Source organism: Acinonyx jubatus, chromosome B1 (assembly GCF_027475565.1).
Source record: "Acinonyx jubatus isolate Ajub_Pintada_27869175 chromosome B1, VMU_Ajub_asm_v1.0, whole genome shotgun sequence".
NCBI lineage: Eukaryota > Metazoa > Chordata > Mammalia > Carnivora > Felidae > Acinonyx > Acinonyx jubatus.
The window spans coordinates 127,723,342-127,748,466 of record NC_069382.1 but is presented as its reverse complement, the minus strand read 5'-3'; the positions used below and the strand labels follow the sequence as shown (position 1 = coordinate 127,748,466).

Sequence of the window (25,125 nt, the reverse complement as noted above, 5' to 3'; positions counted from 1 at the left end):
GATGTTCTATCTTTCTTGCTTCCTCCCTTTATTCCTCCCGCCTCCTTCCTTCCTTCCTTCCTTCCTTCCTTCCTTCCTTCCTTCCTTCCTTCCTTCCTTCCTTCCTTCCTTCTCCTTTTCTCCTCTCTTCTTTTCTTTCTCTTTCTCCTTCCTTCCTTCCTTCCTTCCTTCCTTCCTTCCTTCCTTCCTTCCTTCCTTCCTTCCTCCCTTCCAATTTGAGATGTTTTATGTCACTCTCAATCTTTTCTATTTGTTATTCCAATTCTTTATTTTCCCAAGATTGTATTACTAACCTATGCACCTGTTGATATGGACCAGGAGTACTCAGTTATATGCTGTTAGAACTATTTTAAATTTCTCTGTATTTTTCTCTTCTGACTAGCCTTTGAAAAGTCTTAGATATTTATGGACATACCTCTGAGATATTGTGGGTTCGATTACACACCATTGCAATAAAACAAATATTGCAATAAAGCAAGTCAAATTAATTTTTTGGTTTCCCAGTGCACATAAAAGTTTAAAATATACTGTAGTCTATTAACTGTGCAATAGTATTAAGTCCAAGAGAATGTACATACCTTTTTTTAAAAAATACTTTATTGCTTAAAAAAATGCTAACCACCAGCTGAACTTTCAGTGAGTTGTAATCTTTTTGCTGGTGGAGGGTCTTGCCTTGATGTTGTTGGTTGCTGACTGATCAGGGTGGTGTTTGCTGAAGGTTGAGATGACTGTGGCAATTCCTTAAAATAAGACAAAATGAAATTTGTCACACTGATTGACTCTTGCTTTCATGAACAGTTTCTCTATAGCATGTGATGCTGTTTGATAGTAGAGCTTCACAAAACTTTTCAAAATTGGAGTCTCTCAAACTCTGCTGCTACTTTATCAATCAAGTTTATGCAATATTCTAAATCCTTTGTTGTCATTTAACAATCTTCATAGCATCTTCATTTGGAGTAAATTCCATCTTAAGAACTTCCTATCCATGTTGATATTTTTACATTGTCCCGTGAATTATGAATGATCTTAACGGCATCTACAATCATGGGTCCTTTCCAGAAGGTTTTCAATTTTCTTTGCCCAGAGCCATTAGGGGAATCTTTATCTATGGCAGCTATAGCCTTACAAAATGTACTTGTTAAATAATATTTGAAAGTTCAAATGACTCTTTGATCCATAGGCTAAGGAATGGATGTTATGTTAGCAGACATGAAAAAAGCATGAATCTCATTGTACATCTCCATCAGAGCTCTTGGGTGACCAGGTGCATTGTCAAAGAGCAGTCATATTTTGAAAGGAATCTTTTTTTTTTTTTTTTTCCTGGGCATTAGTTCTCAACAGTGAACTTAAAATATTTAGTAAACCATGTTGTATACAGATATGCTGTCATCTTTGTTGTTCCTTTTATAGAGTACAGGCAGAGTAGATTTTGCATAACTATTAAGGGTCCTGGGATTTTGAGAATGATAAATAAACATTGGTTTTCACCTTTGAGTCACCAGCTTCATTAGCCCCTGATGGGAGTGTTGCCTGTCATTTGGAACTTTGAAGCCAGACAGTGACTTCTCTCTGGCTATGAAGGTTCTAAATGGTATCTTCTTCCAGTAGAAGGTTATTTAATGTACATTGAAAATTTGTTGTTTAGTAGCCAGCTTCATTAATTATCTTAGTTAAATCTTCTGGATAACTTGACGCAGCCTCTACATGAACACTTGCTGGTTCACCTTGCATTTTCCTATATGGTGATAGCTTCTTTCCTTAAATTTCATGAACCAACCTCTGCTAGCTTCCAACTTTTCTTCCACAGCTTCCTTACTTCTCTCTGTCTTCATAAAATTGGAAGAGTTAGAACCCTGTTCTGGATTAGGCTTTGTCCTAAGGGAATGTTGTGGCTGATTTGATTGTCTCTCCAGCCTGCTAAAACTTTTTCCGTAGTAGTAATAAAACTGTTTTGCTTTGTTATCATTTGTCTTTTCACTAGAGTGGCACTTCATATTTCTTCAAGAACTTTTAGTTTGCATGCACAAGTTGGCTAACTGTTTGGCACACGATGCCTAACTTTTGGCCTATCGTGGCTTCCAACATGTCTTTCTCACTAAGCTTGATTGTTTGTAGCTTTTTATTTAAAATGAGATATGTGCCATTCTTCCTTTCACTTGAACTTTCACAGGCCAGAGTAGGTTATTAATTGGCCTAATTTCACTAATTTTGTGTCTCAAGGAATAGGAAGGCCGGAGGAGAGGGAGAGAGATGGGGGAGTGACCAGTTGGTGGAGCAGCCAGATCACACATGTTTATTAAGTTCACTTTCTTGTACGGATGTGGTTTGTGGGGCCCCAAAATTATTACAATTATAACATCCAAGATCACTGAGCACAGAGCACCATAATGTAGTAATAATGAAAAAACTTAAAATATTGTGAGAATTACCAAAACGTAACATAGAGATGCAAAGTGCACAAATGCCGTTGACAAATGGTGCCAATAGACTTGCATGACCCAGGGTTGCTGCAAACCTTCAATTTGTAAAAGTCACAGTTTCTGTGAAGCACAATAAAATGAGGTATGCCTGTACTCTTCGTTTGTACTGAGAACAGGGCTTAAAGTTTAAGTCCCTTAAAACAAGGGACTTGACCTATTCTCAAGGAGCTTTAACTTTAAGAGGCAATTTAGCTTTGAGGGTTTTCTTCTGGCTAGAGGAAAAGGGCAGTAAGTCAGGAAAAATAACAACAAAAGATAGTAATGCAGCATAGGAGGAAGGAAGAATAGGATAAAGGCTGTCAGGTTCAAGTTATGGTTTGAAGGATCTAAAAATCTAAAAAAGTTTCAAAATTTTCACTTTAGCCAAGGAGTCCTTTAAGAGGGTAATTTTGGAATCTGAGTTTCTTTTGGAGACTTCCTCAAACCAGAAAAACAAAACACAAACAAACCCCCAAATGGTTGAATATTTAGGACTTTGCTCTTTTTTTGTTATAAGGCCTTTTTTATAAAGGCAATTTTATTTATACTACAAATTGTTCAAATTCACCTATATTATTACCTAAGCTCTGGCTACGATAACAAACTACCACATATTGGGTAGTTTAAACAACAGAAATTTATTTTCTCACTGTTCTGGGGGCTAGTATTCCAAGATCAAGGTGGCAGTGTGGCAGTTTTTGGTGAGAACCCTCTTCCTGGCTTGTAGACAATTATGTTCAGTGAGAAAGGGAGTGAGGGAGAAAGAAGGGAGAGCGACAGGGAGAAAGACAGGGAGAGGGAGAGAGGGAGAAAGGGAGAGAGAGACCTGGTGTCTCTTCTTATAAGAGCGCTAATGACATCTATAAGGCACTCATCCCACACTCATGACCTCATCTGAACTTAATTATCTCTCAGAGGCTCCATCTCCAAATGCAATCACAAAGAGGGCTAGAGCTTTAACATATGAATTGGGGAGTGGGGCACAATTATTCAGTCCATAGCAATGATCTATGTCAATATTATTCCATTTAGAAAGGTAGCACTCAAGTTAGACTTATTGTGTGACTACATTTAAGAGACCTGTGAGAATCTGGCAATAGTTGCTCCAGGGACTTTTTTGTACCTTGTAGCTATACTCTGGAACATAATATTTGGCTGTCTAAAAGCAGACACAAGAAATCTTTAATCTCTGATGGATGAATGTTGGGAAATTAGACATTTTGGGAACTAAACTGTCATGGACAAAACAAGACGAGCCAAGGAAAGTTCTCGTATGTTTCTGATAGGTGCCACAGCAAAGTCTGCCCTATTCAGCTGTTGATTAAACAAGATATTTTATTTGTTAGTTCTTTGGGCTGACTCAAATGTCAGTCCTGTTGAACTTACGTCTGTCCTCTGCCTTATGTATTAACCTTTATATACTCACAAAAGAAAAAGATGAGAGCAGTCAGGAAGACTAGCCATATTTTTAGTAACAAGACAGATTTCCACCAAGTGTAAATTTTTAAATCTGATCAGATAATCAAAAGATCCCTAAAAGCCAAGATCAGTCTCTGACAAAATTTAGTACTACGGTCAGAGAGAGCATTCTTCATGCTTTAATAATGTCTAGCTGCCATTTGTTCTTTTTCAGCATGACAAAGAAAGGAGAAGATAAGTGAGGGTGAAGCCAAAGTGTAGCCATTTGAAACATTGACCCTGGGCTACTTCTATAAGAATTTTACAAAGATGGCATTTTTTCTCATAGCTATTTTAGGGTTTTGCCAACTTATCAAAAAAGTCACATCTATCAAATTCCTTTAACATCTTTATCATCCATTATTTAATAAGGACTCTAATTTTTGCTTCTGTTTGCTAATATTTGTACTCCCAATAGTTAATGACAAAGCTGCTCTTACTGTGATGTCATATTCTATGGTAGCATATTGGGTCAGTATTATTAATGACATTTTCTGATAGTGTATTCATGTTTTATTTTATGCTATCACAAATATAGCATTGATAGTCTAAGAAAGAAATATATCAGAATATATATTTGAATACTGAAAACTTATATTTTATATAAACATACTATTTGAAAAATACCCTTATCAAAAGGATGAAAAATTACTCACGTATCTGTACAAATTGTTTCTCATGCCAAAAGATTTGACTATTAACCAGTTATACTAAAGAGCTTTAAAAAAAGTGACACTTCCTTTAGGCAGAGATCAATAGCCTTTCAGAAATGATGTCCCAATGAATACCTAAAAGAAAGTTTGTGATGGCAGTGATTATCCCAAGATCTTGTGGACTGAGAATTTTCAATTCACCCTGGAATATGCTTGTGTCTTATTTAGATGTACATAATTTATGGATACTCCAGTGATGTCAAATGTAGACATGACTTCCATTCGTCCAAAAAGGCTAATGGGACTTGAGGTTAATGTTGTTACAAAGAAAATGATTCTTCAGAACTAAGTGATTTGTTAGTAAACTAGGAAAAGTTAGATCCTTTCATGTAGCTAACCCTTTAGGGAGAGACTTGGAGGAAATTAAGAGAAGTTTCATATTGCTGTGGTTGTTTCCCTCCTCTTCCATCTTAAAAGGCCTGGGGCTCTTTACGGGAATTTTGGGCTGTTACATTAACTTGTCATATTTGGTTGAAAGAACAGAATGTTGCTCTTTATCTTGACTTATTTGACTATGTGTTTCTAGAACCTTTTATTTTACTCATTGGACTAGCAGAATATAGTTGATCCTTGAAAACACAAGGGTTAGGGGCACTGAAGTTGAAAATCTGAATATAACTTTTAACTACCCCAAAACTTAAATACTAATAGCATCTCTTGACTGGAAGTGTTAGCAATAACATAATTATACAGTCAATTAACACATATTTTGTATATGTGTTATACATTGTATTTTTACAATAAAGTAAGCTAGAGCAAACAAAATATTATTATGCAAATCATAAGAGAAAATACATTTCCAGTATTATATTGTATTTATTGGAAAAATCTACATATAGGTGGGCCTGTTCATTTTAACCTGTATGATTCAAGGGTCAACTGTATATTATTCAAGATTTGTTCCTATGAAAATTTAGCATTTGTTTATGAATTAAGAACTTTGATCCTACTGGATGAAATACCAATAATTTCACTTGATATTCATGGCTTTGTGTAATTGGCCCCTATGCAGTTTTTACTTACGTGGTTTTCACCAGCCCAATAGACTGTAACTATGCTAATTTCTTCAAAGGCCATCTTTATTCTGATTTCTATATTTTTACTAAGTTGGACTGTCTACCTCCTTTTCATCTAACTAAACCATACTCAAATTAGTTGATAGTGTTGCTTTTTCTTCTAAGTGGAAATTTAGATGTAGAACAAACAAATTCCTAAAATTAAACAATTAGCTCATATGAAGAAGACTAGAAGAAGGCAAAGGGAAGACTTTTTCAGATTCAGAATCTGTCCTAATGATAGCAAGAGGTGAGCAACCTAAAACCGTCAACTTCAATATATTTGAGTTATTTGGCTTGAATCATTCGTTGAAATTATATACCTTACACTTTTCTTTGTGATTTGTAATTCATATGTAAAATTCTGAAGAGTGGATTTTTTTCTAAGGAGGTAATTGAATAATTTATTTAACTTCTTAAAAGTGAGGATGAACATTATGTAGATTATATTATCCTCATACTTTTGCAAAGTGAAGCCCGTTAAATAGCCGTCAGTACCACAGAACTAAAGACTAATCAATTATGTCTCATAACCTGGGAGAGATTCTTCATATATCTAATGTATTTTTTTTCAACAAAGATTAGTAATTCATATGATACTTGTTCTTTTATTCTGAGCAGCCAAAAAGGTGTTATAAAAGAGGAACAGAGAAAAGGGAGAGGGAGAGAAGAAGGGGAGAGGGGGAGGAAAAGGGAGAAGGAGCAATAAGTCTGTGGATGAAGAGAGAGGGAGATATGATAATATTGACTATATTATGTTTGAAGTAGAAAGAGATATATAAGGAAAGAATAGAAAGATATAGCTATTAGAAAAAAAAAATTCCACTGGGGCACTTGGGTGGCCAGTTGGTTAAGCATCCGATTTCAGCTCAGGTCATGATCTTGCATTTTGTGAGTTTTAGAGCTACATCGGGCTCTCTGCTGACAGTACAGAGCCTGCTTCAGATCTTCTGTCACCCTTTCTCTCTGCCCTCCCACTCTCTCTTAAACAAAATAAAGTTTAAGAGAAAAAAAAAGCCCGTTTATTCAATAACTCGTTGATGAGATTATATGTGTAATAGTTGATGCTCCTCAACCTTGTCAGAAATTAAGGACCAAAAGATCTTGAGATCTTTCGAAGATCTCTTCTTGAGATCTTTCTGAAGGGGGAATGGAAGGGAAAAGGAAAGTGAAGGGAAAGGAGAAGGGAGGGAAAGAAAAGGGAGGGGAAAAAGAAGGAAAGATAAAAAGAAAAGAAAAAGAAATTACCTAGAATATTTCTTCTCAGTAGAACCTGAGTAGTCCAACCACTACCTTTCTGTCAGTGTTGAAATCAAATAGCAATAATACCCCGAAGGGCAGGGATTTTTATCTGTTTTGATCTCTATTACATATTCAGAGCCTAGAATATGGCTGGCCCAAGTATAGACTTAATAATTTTTTTTAAATAAATTGTTTATTTAGGTAAATTACATGGGATAAATATATGAAATTGCAAGTCACTCAGTAACTATGCTAATTTGTATTAGACTATAATTCCATGCAGATTAAAAGTAAAACTTGCATTATTGCATTTGATTCATATTGTGTTGTATGTAATAATCATCACTGTTAAAAACAAGCAAACAAACACCTGACAACGTACCCAAAGCAAAATACCTTTGATTGGGCTAATAGGAGAAGAAATGTGAGGTGATCATAAAAGCTGACACACATGTAAATTAGATAATATTTTGTGTAATAAATGGCAATACTTATAGGAAAATTATATTCAACATAGTTTTATTTATATATAATTAATAGAATATTTCCTGTGGTATAGGTTTTAAAATATTTCTTTTAAAAGAAGATAATGTTAATTTATTAGTGGTGTTATTCATGGCATTAATAAATCCAAGTAGAATATGTTTCTTGACAGTGTATAATGTTATCCAGAAAGAATGACAGTAAAATGCATTTTGGTTTAACTACCCTTCCCCTGAGGATATTGTCTATGGCCTAAATGGAATGCTTTGCAAATTCTTTGTATTCCACTGTATCAAGCACATTCTTTCTCCCCCTTTAAGATTTTTTTTCTGGGTTTTAGAGTCTCGGATATCAGATTACATAAATTTTAGGTTAGGCATAATTTAAGTGATACAGGCCTTGTTGTGCACATTTTCTTAGAAGGGATAACAACTATGATTTCATCTTCTTCTTGGAAAATTCATAAAGTGTTGTTTTGAGTGGTAGAGCAGATACTTATTTGTCTGTACTTGCTGCAGCAAGCTTGCTCCAAGGATAGCTCCAGGGCTCTTTCTAAGTTTGAAATGAGAACCATAAATGGGAAAGTCAGCATATTCACCAGACTGTTTTTTTTCTCTAGGTGAATTGATTGTGTGTGTGTGTGTGTGTGTGTGTGTGTGTGTACACACATATACATACACACATACATACACACTTTGCTGTTTACATTGCTTCTTATTTCCATAGTATTGATCTCTAAACAATTGCTGAATGAGAATTTTAATATCAGACTCTTGCAGTTGTCATTCATAAATTACCCACACACACAGAATGTAGGTAAAGCTTTGTGGCACTAACGTCAATATTTTTTTTCTTGTATCATTTTCATAACAATTTTAATGAAACCCTGTCCTAGAGGCATCAAAATCTATTTTTGCCATTGGTTATAAGTGTTCTTTAGGAGTGTTTTGTTTGTCTATTGCTGTGTCACAAATTTTCCTAAAACTTAGTGGATAAAAACAACAAATGTCATTCATCTTGCATGATTTTTGTGGGTCAGAAATTCAGACAGGGTGTATCAGGGAGAGTTTTCTTTAGCTCTGTGGAGCTTAAGTCCTCTGCTAGAATACAGAATCCTTTCATGTACATTAAGTGGTTGTTGATGGCTGATGACTGAGGGACTTCATGGGATTGTCAGCCAGGATATCTGTGTGGGCTTTGCTTCCTCACAGCACAGTGGCTGGGTTCCAACAGCCAGTGTCCCAAGAGAGAGCCAAACAGAAGGCATATTGCCTGTTATGACCTAGCCTTGAAAATTACATGGCATCACTTCTATCACATTCTTTTAGACAAGGCAGTCACAAAAGTCATAAACAAAAAGTTTCAGAGGAAGGGAACTAAAATCCCACCACACAAGTAGAATATCAAAGATAAGCAGGATAGGATATGTATTGGTGTGACTATCTTTGGACAGTACAGTCTGCCACAATGGGTATTAACAGTCCTGCAAAATTTAAAATTGAAAAGTTAATGAACAAAATATGTACCTTCCACTTGAATTGCTCAGAATCAGTAGGCTGCAATGATGTCATTCTAATATTATGTGTGGAATCTGTGATAGTGATGATAGACTTTACAGACCTATAGTGCTGCTATTTTTCCTACATAAAACCTTCTACGGATGCCTAGAAAACACCTAACCTAGGGTCTTATACGCTAGATGGTGGCTGTGCACATGAAGAAATGCTAATAAAGTTTTTAATACCTAAGTTAGCAGAAAGCAATAATCGTTGATGACTCTATTCCTCCTGATGTTCTCTCTATATTATCTGTATCTGTGTATAAAATGTGCATACATCTACAGTATTTGTTTTATATATATTATGTGTATATGTAATATATAATATATATGCATATAATATATGTGTTATATTATGCATTCTAGACCACATTTGAAAGAAGGCAACCAGAATGGTAAAGTATAATAAACTAACCATGATTAGAATTATTGAAGCATGAGCTGAATAGCGACATCTGTCAGATTTCAAAATGGAAGAAGACAGTAGTAGGAGCAATATAGATTCAGTCGTTAGGTTGGAATTCTGAGACTCTATGTGTTCCTTTTATTTAATTATTTATATTTCACTTAATTATTAATATTCATGAAAGTAGTTCTTTTGTCCTTATCCTAAACTAGCCATTGTATTATTTTGCTCAGGCTGTCATAACAAAGTGTCACAAACTGAGTGGCTTAAACAACAGAAATTTATTTTTGCATAGTCTGGAAGCTAGATGTTTAAGTTCAAGGTGTCTGCAGGGTTGATTTCTTCTACGTTCTCTCCTTAGTGTGTACATGGCTGTCTTCTCTCTGTGTCTACATAAGATCTCTCCTTGGTTTTTGTCTGTGTCCTATTATTTTCTTCCTATAAGGACACCAGTCATGTTGGATTAGGGTCCACTATGATGACCTGATTTGAACTTTATTACCTCTTTAAAGACCTTATCTCCAAATACAGTCACATTGAATACAGTCACATTGTAAGTACTAGGGTTAGGACTTGTGGGGCGAGGCTCACTTCAGCCAATAATAGCCACTAGATAATATTTTCATATTTATTAAAATAAATAAATACTTTATCCATAAATGTCTTACTCTGCAGTCAGGAGGGGTTTATGAATGCATGTTTCCTGTTCAACAGTCAAGAAAACCGTTGGCTGTTCCAGTTTGCATTTGATGTTCCAAGGATACATTTTTGCTTGCCACAAACATTCCAGTGGTTCGACTATAGTAATAAAATAGGTAACCTTGCAAACTGAATTTACATTGTTCTGTTTTTCCCTATCATAGGTCAGGTTTCAATTTAATTCTAGAAAATATTTGTTTAATATAAGAAATTGTGAAAAGAACTGTTCAAAGGCTGAGGCAAGAAATAAATTAAGATTAAATTAGTTAAAAATATACAAATTCAAAGAACAGAATTTTATAATAAACTTGATAACGGTCCAAACATGTGTCACAAGATGAAAGGTTCCTATTGGTACACAAAAGTACCAGAATTTGGATAATGTGAGATAAGCCTGACTCAATATAGTGTTGTTTTTTACATTTTATAGTTTTGTCCAAAATTTCTAGGATATGGTTATTTTCATATTTATTTCTGTATTTTTTTCTCTAATTAGTTTTACTTAAGGGCATTAACTATTTCTATGCAGTTCCTTCATATCTTTAAAAAAGATGCCTGAGATGATACTATCCTTGCATAATATGTTTGCACAAGTTATTTTTAATTTAAATTATTTTAAATTGCTTCTAATTAACTTGAAAGTCTTGGCTTGGTGCTTTTGCCAGTTCTTTCTCATCCATACACACTTTTACTCTATTTGCTGTTATTTTGATCTACTGAGAATTGTGTTTCATTTTGACAAAGAGAGTAAGTAAATACAGACTGTTGAATGCTCTTCTGAATGCTCTGCCTGCAGTATTACTTTGTTTTTGCTTTCCCTAGCCTTCCACTCCCAGTGACAAGGGGCACTCACCATTTCTCACTTCATTTATTTCAGTAGTATTGCCAGGGATTTGGCCTGCTTTCGTTCCTGTACTTAGATGTTGCCAGGCCACTTGCAGAACATATAAAGCTGATCATGTTGCTTGCTTCTTTGTAAAATGATTGATAGAGTATCCTCACTAACTTCAAAATTACATACTAATGTTTTAGAGTTACTTAGAAGGTACTTCAGGTGTTGAGAAAAGATGTATCTCCATTCTTCAACTCCTTACGTCTTTTCTAGACCCAGCCACACTGAAATATTTGAATTTCTGAAGATATATGACATTTTCTTATATCTCATTGCCTTTTAGCACACTCTTTTCTATGCTTTGCTAGTGTCTTTTCTTTTCCCCAGTGCCTCCATTTTTCTTCAATCTCTATCATTCATCAGACAGACATTTATGGAGTTCCTCCATTGTGTCTGGAACTATGCTAAGAAACAGGGAGTGGACAAGATAGCAGTTGTCCTGCTCTTCCAGTCACAGTGATTACTTTACCTGGCTGGCTTCTTTGGTAGTACTTTTTATATGGTGTTCATTCCTTACTACACTAAATTATATTCATGGCAAATATTTTATCTTTTATTTTCATCAGTCTCATACCTACTACAGTGCCTGGAAATGATACAGTTCAGTGAATGCTACTAATGGAATCAATATGTATCCTGCTTTTGTTCAGTGTGTGTTTATTTATACTCATGATGCAATGACTTGTGTTTTATCTGCTTATTTTTGATTCTGGACTAATATTTCATCAGAAGAGCCTTTTATAAGCACTGGATTAAGGATGTTAATTCGTAAAAAGTATTGAGAGATTGACTAAAACTAGTATGTGATACCTAAATGTATGTATTGTTGGCTGGTATATTTATCAACCAGAGAAACAGAACCTTATGTGCTTCTTGGGGGTGGGGGTGGGGGTTGGTGGGCGCTGACTGGGCCAGGAAGGGAAGGCTGGAAATTTTGACATGGGTAGAATTTTGCCTTCATTAAGAAGCCTCAACTACTTTTAAGGCTTTTCAGTGATTGAATCATGCCTACCCAGATTACCTATGACAGTCTCCCTTACTTGAAGTCAGCTGTAGTGGGTTGTAATCATATCTACAGAATATCTTCACAACACGTATACATTCCACAGAAACATGCATTTTTGTCATTTATATTCACTGATCTACTCAAGCACCTATAAACAGTGCTGGGCAAGAAGAATCAACAGCAATTGATTACAAATAAATATGAAAAAATAATATTTTTTCTAAATTATATATTTTCATTTGCCGTAGATAAATGTATGTAATAGTGGGTTCATCCTGACACTCAACACACATTCTGTGGAGCAAGAGGGAAATAGTTGTTGTAAATCATTTTGAAATACAGAGCTTGGAACTCAAAACATTTTTGTGAGTCACAGCTGTGCTGTGTTGTGAGGTAAATTGCTTAAAGCTTACACAGTTTTCCTAGGGTAAAGAATTCAGATATAAGAATACTATTGAATAGAAACACAATTGGAAAAGATAAACTATTAAACTTACTCTTCAGAACACATGATAGGTATTTAAATAAAGAGCAACAGGAAGCATTGTCAGTAGCATGGTGGGGTTAGGCAAATTGATTGAATTCTGGTTTTGCTACTCCCAATCTGTCTGACCTTGAACACTGTAAAATCAGGATAATAATATTACCCCATACAATTTTTCTGAGTGGTCAGGATGATACTGTGACTTTAATGCATATTTAGTAGTAATGCATTAATGCATAGTATGTATTATATGTAACTAATGTGTAGTTAGAAGGATGCCTACTACATAATGATATTTAAGCATTTATTAAATAAATGTTACCCTTTTGCTGGGTTAAGCTTCACCAGTGGGTTGTTCTGTGGTAAATACATAGACCCTGGATATTTGGACAGGAAAGGGGAAGGTGAACACTTTTTCAAGTCAAAAACAAATGCTTTTCTTTTACACCTGTAATTTGTTCATTGATAGTAAACAGTTCTGGTGAATTGGCGTGGTGATTTCAAATGTAGTTACGTTATGAGTTAGTTATGATGGTTATGAGTTAATTATGATCTAGCCATATTCACTAATTTTAATGTTCTAATTTTGCATTGAAGAGAAAAATGTCTCTCCTAGAAATCTTTGGCACTTGTGTGAACATTTAAAAAATATGTTGCTTTTCCATATTTAAAATTTGGGAAATTGATTTTAAAATTGATTTTATAAATTAAAGACCAAACAAAGATAGAAGTTCAGTAATTAAATGAAATAGTTTTGATTTATCAAACTGGAGAAAAGAGTAAAACAATTTCAGTATTTAGGTCTTGCATCTCAGTTTATTATGGGTCTTAAAGAAATGTTTTGTACAATACAGTTGATATTAGAGAGTCATTTCATATAATAGCATATTTTTTGTGGTGTAATAAAAAGTTACGTGCAAAGTCAGACTACTCAATTTTAAACCTAGAAATGATTTCTACTTTGACATAAGATTTTTATATTTCTGATGCAGAGGTTCCAGTAGTTTTTATCATTTTTGGTGTTCAGATACTTATAACTACCCAGGAGTAAATGGGAGTAGTGCTTAGGAGCAAATCCTAGCATAAGTAATTCTTGTCACTCTCAAACATTTTCTCTCATTTTAAAACTCCTATTTGTGGGGCCACTGTTTGTGGGATCAAGCCTGGTGTCGAGCTCTGTGCTGACCACGTGAAGCCTGCTTGGGATTCTCTATCTCCCTCTTTCTCTGCCCCTCCCCTGCTTGTGCTCATGTTCTCTCTCTCCATATTTCAAAATAAATGAGTAAACTAAACAAACAAAAACCTTCCTATTTGTATAACTCATATTCAAATGTTAGTTTCTTACGTCCAAGTCATTGTTTTTGTAGTTGTGGGTGGTTGTGACAATGGACTTCCTCCAGATGCAGTTCAAGCATTTCTCCATGAGACCCTCTCAGAATGGCCTGATTAGTGACCCTAATATTGTTAAGAAAACCTCCATCTGTGTAGAAAGAAATGGGACTTTAATTTTTCAGTCAGGCGTACTCTGACAATTCCAAGTAACAGAAGCCTGTGATGGAATTTTCTATGGTTCATGCAGTATAGTTAAACAAAGATTCTTTTCACAGAAGAACAAATTTAGCATGTAAATTTATAGGTTGGTGCCTCAAATTATTATCTGCATCTTTGGTTGGAAGTAACAGTGGAAAATTATCGATTTCTCAACTCATGGATGCTGGAAACTTACTTGAATATGCAATGCCTTGGCATGTCTTACGGTTTTTAAGTTGTATTATGAAATAATTATCTGCTGTTGCCTAAATTTAACTTTTAAAAAATTTATAAGTGAATAATATTTGGTATACATGATTGAAACTATATAAGTACAATTAAATAATGCGAATAATCAAAAGTTGGGAGTTCCTGTTTGTTTCACTCTCTACTTTTTTATAAAGCCACAGTTTTTCCCATCATGAGAGTTCAGTCTGAATAGTGAAACATTTGCTTTTGTTTTTTAATTTTAGTGAGAGAGAGCATGAGTGGGGGAGAGGGGCAGAAGGAGGGAGGGAGGGAGGGAGGGAGGGAGGAAGAAGAGAGAGAGAATGAGAAAGAATTTCAGGCAGGCTCCATGCCCAGTAGTGAGCCCGACATGAATCTAGAACCCCTGATCCTGGGATCATGACTTGAGCCAAAATCAAGAGTCAGATGTTTAACTGACTGAGCCACCCAAGCACCCATGGAGGTCTTTTTTAAACTTGAAATTTCCTTTTAATCTGTATCATCAAGTTTATTTTAATGGCAAATATAATGTTTTCCCCTTTAGTCCTATTTATATAATTCTTCAAAAATAATTTATGTGTTTGTGTCATGGTAAAAATGAACATAATTAAATTATTATACAGAGTAGTTCAAATTGTGACCATTGTTATATGAGTTTCTGATTTCCTTTTTGTATGGACCATAATTTTGAAGAATATATCTTGCTTTGTCAGAATATAATGATCACATAAATATCCATTACTCTATAGGTTCTCAGAAATTGTTTCTCTTCTCAGTGACATACTGCTAAGGTTTCCTTTATTTATTTTTTTCTTTCTACCTCAGAATGATAGAGCCTAGGCATATTCATTGTTTTGAAAAATCTGTACTTCCCTTTTATTATTCCATTCACTTTTTTTAGGCCTTAACTGATTTAAAAAATATATTGGAATATAATTGACATATAATATTGTATTAGTTTGAGGCATATAACATAATGATTCAATAATTCTGTACATTACTCATTGCTCATCACACATTATCCATACAACATCCTTCATCATATGACTTGGTCACAATACTATTAAGTATATTCCCTCTGCTATACGTTTATCTCCATGACTTATTTATTTTATTATTGCAAGTTTGTACCTCTTAATCCCCTTTATCTATTTTGCCCAACCTCCTACTGACCTCCCCTCTGGCAACCACCAGTTTGTTCTCTGTATTTATGAGTCTGTTTTGCTTTTTTGTTTGCTCTTTTTGTTTTTATTTGTTTGGTTATTTATTTTGTTTTCTAGATTCCACATATAAGTGAAATCATGGTATTTATCTTTCTCTTTTGACTTCATTTAGTATAATACCTCTAGGTCCATTTATGTTGTTGTGCCTGGCAAAAACTCATTCTTTTTTATGGGTGTGTAATATACCAGCATGTTTGTGTGTTTGTGTGTGTATTTCACACCTTTTTTTTTTTTTGTCTGTTGATAGGCACTTGAATTGGCTGTCATAAAAATGATACTTTTTTTGGTTATCATAAATAATGCTGAAATAAGTGTGAATATATCTTTTTGAATTATTGCTTTTTCTTTCTTTGTATAAATACCCAGTAGTAGAATTATTGGATCATAGTATTTCAATTTTTATTTTTTTCAGGAACCTCCATACTGTTTTCTCCAGTGGTTGCAACAATTTATATTCCAAAAACGGTGTATGATGGTTCCCTTTTTTCCACCTCCTCACCAGCACTTGTTATTTCTTGTCTTTTTGATAGTAGTCATTCTGACTGGTGTGAGGTGATATCTCTAATTAGTGATGTTGAGTATCTTTTCATGTGTCTGTTGCCATCTGTATGTCTTCTTTGGAAAACTGTCCGTTCAGTTCCTCTGCCCATCTTCTTCTTTTCTTCTTCTTCTTTTTTTTTTTGTGTTTATTCTTGAGAGAGAGAGAGAGAGAGAGAGGGTGTGAGTGGGGGAGGGTCAGAGAGAGAGAGAGAGGGAGACACAGAATCTGAAGCAGGCTCCAGGCCCTGAGCTGTCAGCACAGAGCCCGATGGAGGGGTTGAACCCACGAACTGTGAGATTGTGACCTTAGCCGAAGTCAGACGCTTAACTGACCCTGGTGCCCCTCCTCTGCCCGTTTCCTAATTGGATTGTTTGGGTTTTTGGGTGTTGCGTTGTGTAAGTATATATCATGTATACTAACCCCTTATTGGATATATCATTTACAAATATCTTCTCCACTAACTTTTTTGAAGTTATGATTTCTCTATTCTTTAATGGCTTAATTGCCATTTATTACACTAATTCTTGTATTTAGTGTGAATGAAATATAAAGGTATTAAAAACTTGAATGTAATTTAATTTCTGCTAAATATAAGAGCTTTGCCATTTACATTGATTTCCTAACCATGTATCTTTAGACCAGTGTAGTGTCACTTTTATTATATAATAATTAATGGAGCTTATTTTTCATCGACTTAGTTATTCATTATTTTTTAATCTCAATATCTATGAGAGTGCTATAACTTGTTCCAGCCTCTAGATAATAAAAACTAAGTATTGATACTAATAATTACCTTGTGTAAACAAATGCTCCCTATTTTTAAAAATTTTTCTTGTTCACCTACAGTCTTTTCCCTGCTCACTTGTCTCTTTTCATTTTTAAAGATAATTTAGCTCTATTTTCCCTCATAGAGATCTAGATAAATCCTTTTACTTAATCTGGTAAGCAGCTTACTGTTCTAACACTTGAAATATTTCTAAAAGAATTCAAAGATTTATTAAAATTATTTCTTTCTTGCCCACAGTAGAATCCTACCATTAAGCATATTTCTTGGAACATACAAGTTAGTTCAGTAAATATTTATTGAATAACTGAGGGGCATACCAGAGGAATTAATTAGTTATATATATATATATATATATATATATATATATATACACACATACATACACACACACACGTATATGTATATATATGTATATGTACACACACACATATATATATACATACATATATTTTACTAGCAGTATTTAAGACAACAGGGAAAATTTTATTTTTTTATTCATTTATTTTTTTAATATATGAAATTTATTGTCAAATTGGTTTCCATACAACACCCAGTGCTCATCCCAACAGGTGCCCTCCTCAATACCCATCACCCCCTCCCTCCCACCCCCCATCAGCCTTCAGTTTGTTCTCAGTTTTTAAGAGTCTCTTATGCTTTGGCTCTCTCCCACTCTAACCTCTTTTTTTCCCTTCCCCTCCCCCATGGGTTCCTGTTAAGTTTCTCAGGATCCACATAAGAGTGAAAATATATGGTATCTGTCTTTCTCTGTATGGCTTATTTCACTTAGCGTAACACTCTCCAGTTCCATCCACATTGCTACAACGGGCCATATATCATTCTTGCTCATTGCCACTTAGTACTCCATTGTGTGTATAAACCACAATTTCTTTATCCATTCATCAGTTGATGGACATTTAGGCTCTTTCCATAATTTGGCTATTGTTGAGAGTGCTGCTATAAACATTGGGGTACAAGTGCCCCTATGCATCAGTATCCTGTATCCCTTGGGTAAATTCCTAGCAGTGCTACTGCTGGGTCATAGGGTAGATCTATTTTTAATTTTTTGAGGAACCTCCACACTGTTTTCCAGAGTGGCTGCACCAGTTTGCATTCCCACCAACAGTGCAAGAGGGTTCCTGTTTCTCCACATCCTGTCCAGCATCTATAGTCTCCTGATTTGTTCATTTTGGCCACTCTGACTGGCGTGAGGTGCTATCTGAATGTGGTTTTGATTTGTATTTCCCTGATGCAACAGGGAAAATTTTAAATGTAGTAGATTTTTCTTCTCCCAACTATGTTGGAATTGTTTGATGTAGACTCAAAACACATGCTAAGAGTAAATTAAATTAAAAAAAAGAGAGAGAGAGAGAAGAGTAGATGGCATTAGAGAGACAAAGAAAGCAGCTCCTCCCACACATACTTTGACACATACTCGATACTAATGTTTGTATCTTGAGTGCCACATAATTGCTTGAGATTCAGTTCTGCTTTCGGCGGTCATCTAGTTTATATCTCAGACTCCACCCCTGAGTGGATTAGTAATTCAGCAAATATTTTTAGCGGAAGGTGAAGAACATTAAGATCTGTTCTTATACTTCTTTCTCTTTGAGATCATAGTCCCACACTTCTTGGCAGACTTGTATGACCTTAATTGTATTGTTGCCTTCTCTTTCATTAATGTGGCTATCATCTTTAGTATTTGCCTCTCTCTGTATTGGGGAGAGGGTTTAATTTATTGTTTGCCACTTATTGAAGTGAGTACTTAGATCAGAAATTATTGATCTTTCATTTATAATCAATTCAAATACCACTTACATCACTAGAAGATTTCATTTCTTTGCTACACTTCTCATTTCCCCATCAAATTCCTTCCTTAGATTATCCATTTTTGTAAAGTGTCACATGAGTTCATCACTGGGAGAAAAGGAAGCAATGGGACTACATACTTTGAGACTTGGGCTTAAATTGAGTAGCAGATGCATCATGACCAGTTATTGATAGACTTTGAAAAAAGTGATGTGTGTGTCTAATCATGATGCACATTTCTTATTTGTACTCAAAGTACATGCTCAGAGTACGTAGAGACTATTTGTGTAGTGATTTGTGGATCAAAGGGCTGCTAGAGAAGTTCATAGTTTGTACAATTATACACAGTATCGATATATCATGCGAACTGAAATGTGAGCCATTTTTGAGAGTTCTGGTGTTACTTAACTAAACCATGTAACTGAAATTTGTGCTTATCAGAATCATGTAAAGCAAGAATTTACAGCTTTATTGCATTAATTATCAGTAAAATTAAAATTAAAGCGACAATGTGATACCACTATATACACTTATAGGAATAGCTGTGGTAGGCAGAATTCTAAGATGACACGTGACTCTAACCCTTGCATGATTCCTTCCACTGGGAAGATGGGACATCACTACTGCAATTATATTATATTCCATGGCAAGAGAGACTTTGTAGATGTACTTATGATTACTAACCAGTTGACTTTGAGTTAATCAAAAAGGCGATAATCTGTATGCGCCTAACCTAACGAGCTTTTGAAAAGCAGAGTATATTTTCCCCAGTTGTTAGCAGCAGAAGAGATCAGAGCATGAGAGAAATTTGATGCATGAGAGGGTTTTAACGTGAAGGATATTCTTCATTGCTGAGATAGACAAGCCACTGACCACTGACCTATCAGAAGCTTCTAGGAGTTCAGACTGATCCCTGGCCAATAGCCAGCTAGGTAAAGGAGACATGAGTCCAACTACCTCAATAAAGTAAATTTTGCTAACAATGTCATTAATCTCAAAAATGGATTCTTCCCCAGAAACCTAAGAGCACAGCCTGGCTGTGAACCTGAAATTGGCCTTGTGGGAACTTAACTCTTGAGTGGGAATTATGTAACAAAGTTTAGGTCTTTCTTCGTAATCTGTATACCTAATCAGAGAACTCAACTGAGTTCACTGGACTTCTTACTTACAGAATTATGAGATAATAAATGGGTGCTGTTTTAAGCTGCTAAATTTGTGCTAATTTTTCATGCAGCAATAAAAAATTCGTACAGTAGTAAAATTTTAAAAAACTGGCAAAAGTTAAGTGTTGATACAGATGTGGAACAACTGAAACTCTTCTGTTTTGGGGAATGCAAATTAGTCCAATCAGTTCAGAAAAACGTTTGGCAATATCTACTAGAGGTGAAGGTGGGACATATGAACATATCCCAAGAGCAGTTGCCAGATATTTTTCAACACAATTTTATTTTTGCAATAAAATAAAAAAAAGAAAAAAAGAAAAAAAAAACATAGAGGTATGTTTATAGACATTTCAAAATAGCCTCAGAGCAGAGCAGTTCTAAATGTCCATCACCAATAAAATGCATAAATATATTTTGTAAATTCATTCAGTGCAATGCTACACAGCTATGAGAATGAACAAATACTGCTACACATGAATGGATCTTATAGATGTATATTGAGTGAAATAAGCCACATGTAAAATAGTACACACACAGAAGAGGATGATTTCCTTCATGCTAAGGTCAGAAATAGACCAACCTAATATATGGTTATTTAAGTAATAATAATGGTTAAGTTTGGGGGCTGCAATAGTGATTGGGAAGAGGTACCACAGGGAGTTTTAGGGTTCTGGTAATGCTTTACTTATTGATCATAATGCTGATTAAACAGTTGTGTTCATTTTGGAAAGATTCATTTAACTGTTTATGATTTATGCACTTTTTATTCTTCAATGAAAAGCTTTTTTTAAAAAAGGGCTATAAAGTATTGGCAGCACCTTTTCTCCTGTGTGGCTTAAAAAAAGAAAAATTACCTAAGGGCATTCAGCTAGTGAGTGGAAAGACTCAGAGTGGAAAATGATAATGAGAGATCATTTAATGGTAATTAATGTTTTAGTTAAATTATATCTTTCATTTGACTGAAAATTTAAAAAAAAAACAGAAAAAGGGAACGTGGAATAGTCAATAAATAATTTTGACATTTACAATTAATTTTTTTAATAAAACAGTTTGCCGGGAGGATTCATACCATTCTGTAGTCTCATGTGCTGCTGTGGTCCTTACTCCTATGGAACCAACCATAGAAATGAAGAAAAGAGAAGAACTAAAATTTCCTGAACCTTCCAAACAGTAAGTTATTTGTTTAATGCTTTAGAACTTTGTAAAACAAATTAGATGACTGATCAGAATTGGATTGCTCAGAAATTATGATTTATAATGAATGTGTTAATGCTAGTATATCGAAAGGACAGAAATAATTTTGTGTGATATTTAAAAAGTTAATCTATCCTTTATTGTGTCAGTGAATAACTTCTGCATCTTCTGCCTTCATCTGTTTGAGCTATATTCCATTCAAGTTTCATTTTGTTACCTTAGGGACATGAAGCATTTTATTTCTTTAACACAGGTGATGGTGGATACACTGTTCTTGGATGGCTTATTTTATAGTTGTAGGCTTTGGTTGTGTAAAATGTGATCAATTCTTAATATAAACTTACTAGCTTAAAGTTGGCTTGCATTTTTATAAGGAATGAAAGTTATTAAGTATTTTAAATAAATTACTCTAAATGAAAATTTGCACTAATGCTTGTACATTTTTACTATGTAAGGTTCACTTAAATTTAGATTTGGTCTTATATTGAATAAATGATACATTTTTTTTCTTACAGAGAGAATTAAATTCATGGTAAGAAATGTAAACTACATGCACTTGACATATCAAATAAGCTAGGATATTTCCAGGTATGCATTATATAAATGAAAAGGGAAAGCTGACTGATATTTTCCAATGAAACTAGTGCCATTCCCACTTTAAGGTCTCAGACTGGGGACTAGGTGATGGATGGTGTTGCCATGTAATCTGGCTGACCACCACATGAGCCAGGTAGTACCTTGAAGCACCTACTGTTTTCCCCATTGGTTTACACTGTATCACACTTGTTTTGTTTCTGATGCGTTTCTACTGGATGAGTTCCTGAGGACAGAGTTTCCCGGAACATGATAGTGCCTGATACTCTTTGTGAAATCAATTAGAAAATCCTTTAATGTTACATTCAATAATGTTGAATTCAAATGGAGCAATGTATATATTTGATAGCATGAAGATAGGCAGTATTAATATTCTCATTATAAAGAAATACTAACCAATTCAGGAAGTAATGATTGTAATTCAGTTTTAATACAATCTAAAAGTGAAAACAACTGCTCTTAATATCGTCTAATTTTTAGGTTCCAATTTTTTGTCTAATAGGAGGAAAATTACATCTCATGTATGCCAGTGGAATTATATTAGAAAACTCAAGTGCATTTTCTGCAATTTCTGAATGATTTTACATAAGTTACCTATATATTTATAAATAGGATCTTAAATTCTTTTAATTATGTTTTAGTGATTTTGCTTAAAGCTGGGAATAGTGTTATTTGCTTACATAAAATACCCTTTTTCCAGTCTTCAGCTACTTCATAAATATTCATTCTTCTTTATTCTGACATAAAGCAGACTATTAACTGGCTCTCTCTTTTTTTTTTTTTTTTTGTCCTTTTCTGTTACCCTGCATTCACTCTGATGCTCCTTTGTATTATCTGAATCTACTTTCTTATTAAACATTCTCACTTAACAATATCATTCATTCATTCATTCATTCATATAGCTTTGTTACTGTTTTTGTTTTCCTGAGTCAGAGAGTCCTTCGTTAAAATCTTAATTCTGCTACGATATATATTAGATGGAAATTGGGGACATTTTACTTAAACTCTCTGTGCTTTCCTTTCTTAATCTGTTAATTGGGGTGATATCACCATCCTTTTGCAGTCATTGTATTATGTGAAGTCATATTGGTAAAGGACTCAAAATCTAAAAATCCACAGAAGTATTAGTCATGTTATCCCTTCCATAGCTTCAATTGTCAACATTATCAATGACTTACAAATGCGTATTCTTCTGAAGGCTTTTCTGAATGCAGGTGTAATATTTAAAGTTGTTGACCCGAGTAGGTATTCTACTGAATCTTATAGTAAGTATACCTAAAACCAAATTAATTACATCTATAAGCCCTTAAACATTGATTCTTTCTGACTTCTATATTTATGTACAACCATTTTTTTCCTTTTCTGAAAAATCTCATTATGTTTTCTCTCTCACATCTCACATTCAATTACTTATTGGTTTCTTGATTAATGTCTACATTATATTAATACCCTTTTTGCTGACCAGGAAGGCAGATATACCACAAAATTTTTTCTAATATTGTATATTCAATTGTGATCCTAATGAAGACATTCAAATAGTGGCCATTGTATCAAACGGAGATTACATATGCCCTTCATACTTCAAACTGCTATTTTGAGAATTAATTGATACATATGAATATATGACAAAAAGACAACATAAATGCAGAGGCATAGTAATTAATTCAAAACTCTCATTTGCTAATGAGAGCAGCTGCATTGTAAATTGGTTTTAGAAAGATCAAGGGTAGTGATTCGTTTTGGCTCATGTAATTAAAAAAGTATAGAGGTAGAAACTTCCTCCAGTATGTTTGGGTCTGGTACTCAAATAGTGTCATAAAAATTCATTCTTTCCATCTGCATCTCTTTGCTTTGCTTTCCTCTGCAGTTTTCATTTTCAAGGAGGGTCCTCTAAAGGTGACATTACTGCCTTCAGCAGCTAGTGGGGCAGATTTTTATCTTTTCAGTAAATCCAGTGGAAAGAGCTTCTCCTTCCCTTTAATCAAAACAAAACAAAAACCAAGATTTGAATGTCACTGGCTTTGACTAGCTTAGCTTATTTGGCATGATTTTGCTGAAACAATTGCTGTGTCCCAGAGTATTTGATGATGTGATTGACTAGAACCAGGTTACATGACAGACTCTGAGGTAAAGTGTGAAGGTGAGAGGGGATGGGTGATTCCATCCTTGAAATATGGATGATGTTGATAAAACAAGGCAGGGATAGATGTGAGGAAGACAAAATAATGGATGTTCAGCATAACTAATATATTATCACCATTAGTTTTACAAGTCAGAATTCTTTATATTTTTCAAACCAAAGATGTTGAAAGACACTAAAATACAATTATGAATACCTTTGTTACTTGTTTTAGGTGTTTATCACATATTTTATTTCATATCAGCTAGCTGTGCTATTGAGGCCATTAGGAATTGAGGCCTTGGGCAGGTTTTTGGTAACTTTCTTAACCACAGTTTATTCCTTTTCAGTGTGGAAGTTACTTTATCTACCTTATAGTGAAAGTCCTGAAGCACAATAAAAAGGAAAGAATATTAAAAATTTGTATTTTTTTACAACAAATATGTTAGGGAAATAACCACATCACATTTTTATAAATGAAGTTACCAAAACCCTTTATGATATTACTTTTGTGTTTTGGGCCTTCTCATTAAGAAATATAATTCACTAATATAATACTGACATATTGGAATGTTGTAAGTTGAGGCATTGTGTTTAGATACCTAGTGTTTTCTTTACATTCAGGAAGAAATTATTTCTTGAAATAATTTTCCCCTCTATACAGACTTCATATGATAAATTCATAAACCACTGAGTCTTTGAAACATAGGACCCTTTAGAGTCATGTAATTCAGAACTCAGCAAATCTCTTGCTAAGAAGAACTTGCTGAGAACAATTGTTAAGAAGAACATATCCTCTCAGTGTATGGGCTTCAGAATACATAAGATTGTACAGGAGACAGAATATGTATGACAGTTTATTTTTGAGGATGTTATAGTCCAGGTGAAGAATGAAGTCTAGGTGAAAAACACAAACCTAAAAAAGATAAACCTCAGGCAACAGATGCTATTTATCAATGTAAGATACAGGTTTAGGTTAGGTGTATGATTACTTAAAGTTATGTAAGACATATTGATATATCAGTATAAACTTAGGAAATAAAGCCAGAATATTGGTCATAATTATGGCATTGTGTCGATACATCACTTTAGAATGTAAGAAAAATCTTATGACTGAAATATTTACATTTTAAAAATTTTCATGTGTTTATCAGTTTTTAGACACATTCAACTAGGAAAATATAAGAGTTAGGAATTCCTATAAGGGATAAAGTATAAATTTGTCAGCATAGCAAATAATAGGGAGAAAACATCCAGTCTTTTAGGAAAGAAAGCTATATTCTGAGCACTATAGCGGGAAAGAATTAGAGCTTTTCTCTTGTTGATGTATCTAAAGGTCATCTTAATTCTGAAAATAAAGGTGTTGATTTTACTTTATTTTTTATTTTAGTCTGATAGGTCACTAAATATCATGGAAAGAATACTCTGTAGAAAAATAGAAAAATATTTATGATCCAAAAAGAGGCTATACAATTTTCAAATAAT

At 34.2% G+C, this 25,125-nt stretch overlaps 1 protein-coding gene across 7 annotated transcripts in view; it reads left to right on the top strand.

The window, feature by feature from the left end:
- CCSER1 (coiled-coil serine rich protein 1) overlaps window positions 1-25,125 on the top strand; it is a 1,258,994-nt gene that overhangs the window by 263,805 nt on the left and 970,064 nt on the right. For all 7 annotated transcript variants that reach the window (XR_008295692.1, XM_053216127.1, XM_053216129.1 and 4 more), the window contains one exon: window positions 20,783-20,903. Coding sequence is in view for 6 of the 7 variants with exons in the window: in XM_053216127.1 (XP_053072102.1) it covers window positions 20,783-20,903 (121 nt within the window). In the remaining variant the exon portion in view is untranslated. The remainder of the gene's footprint in view (window positions 1-20,782; window positions 20,904-25,125) is intronic.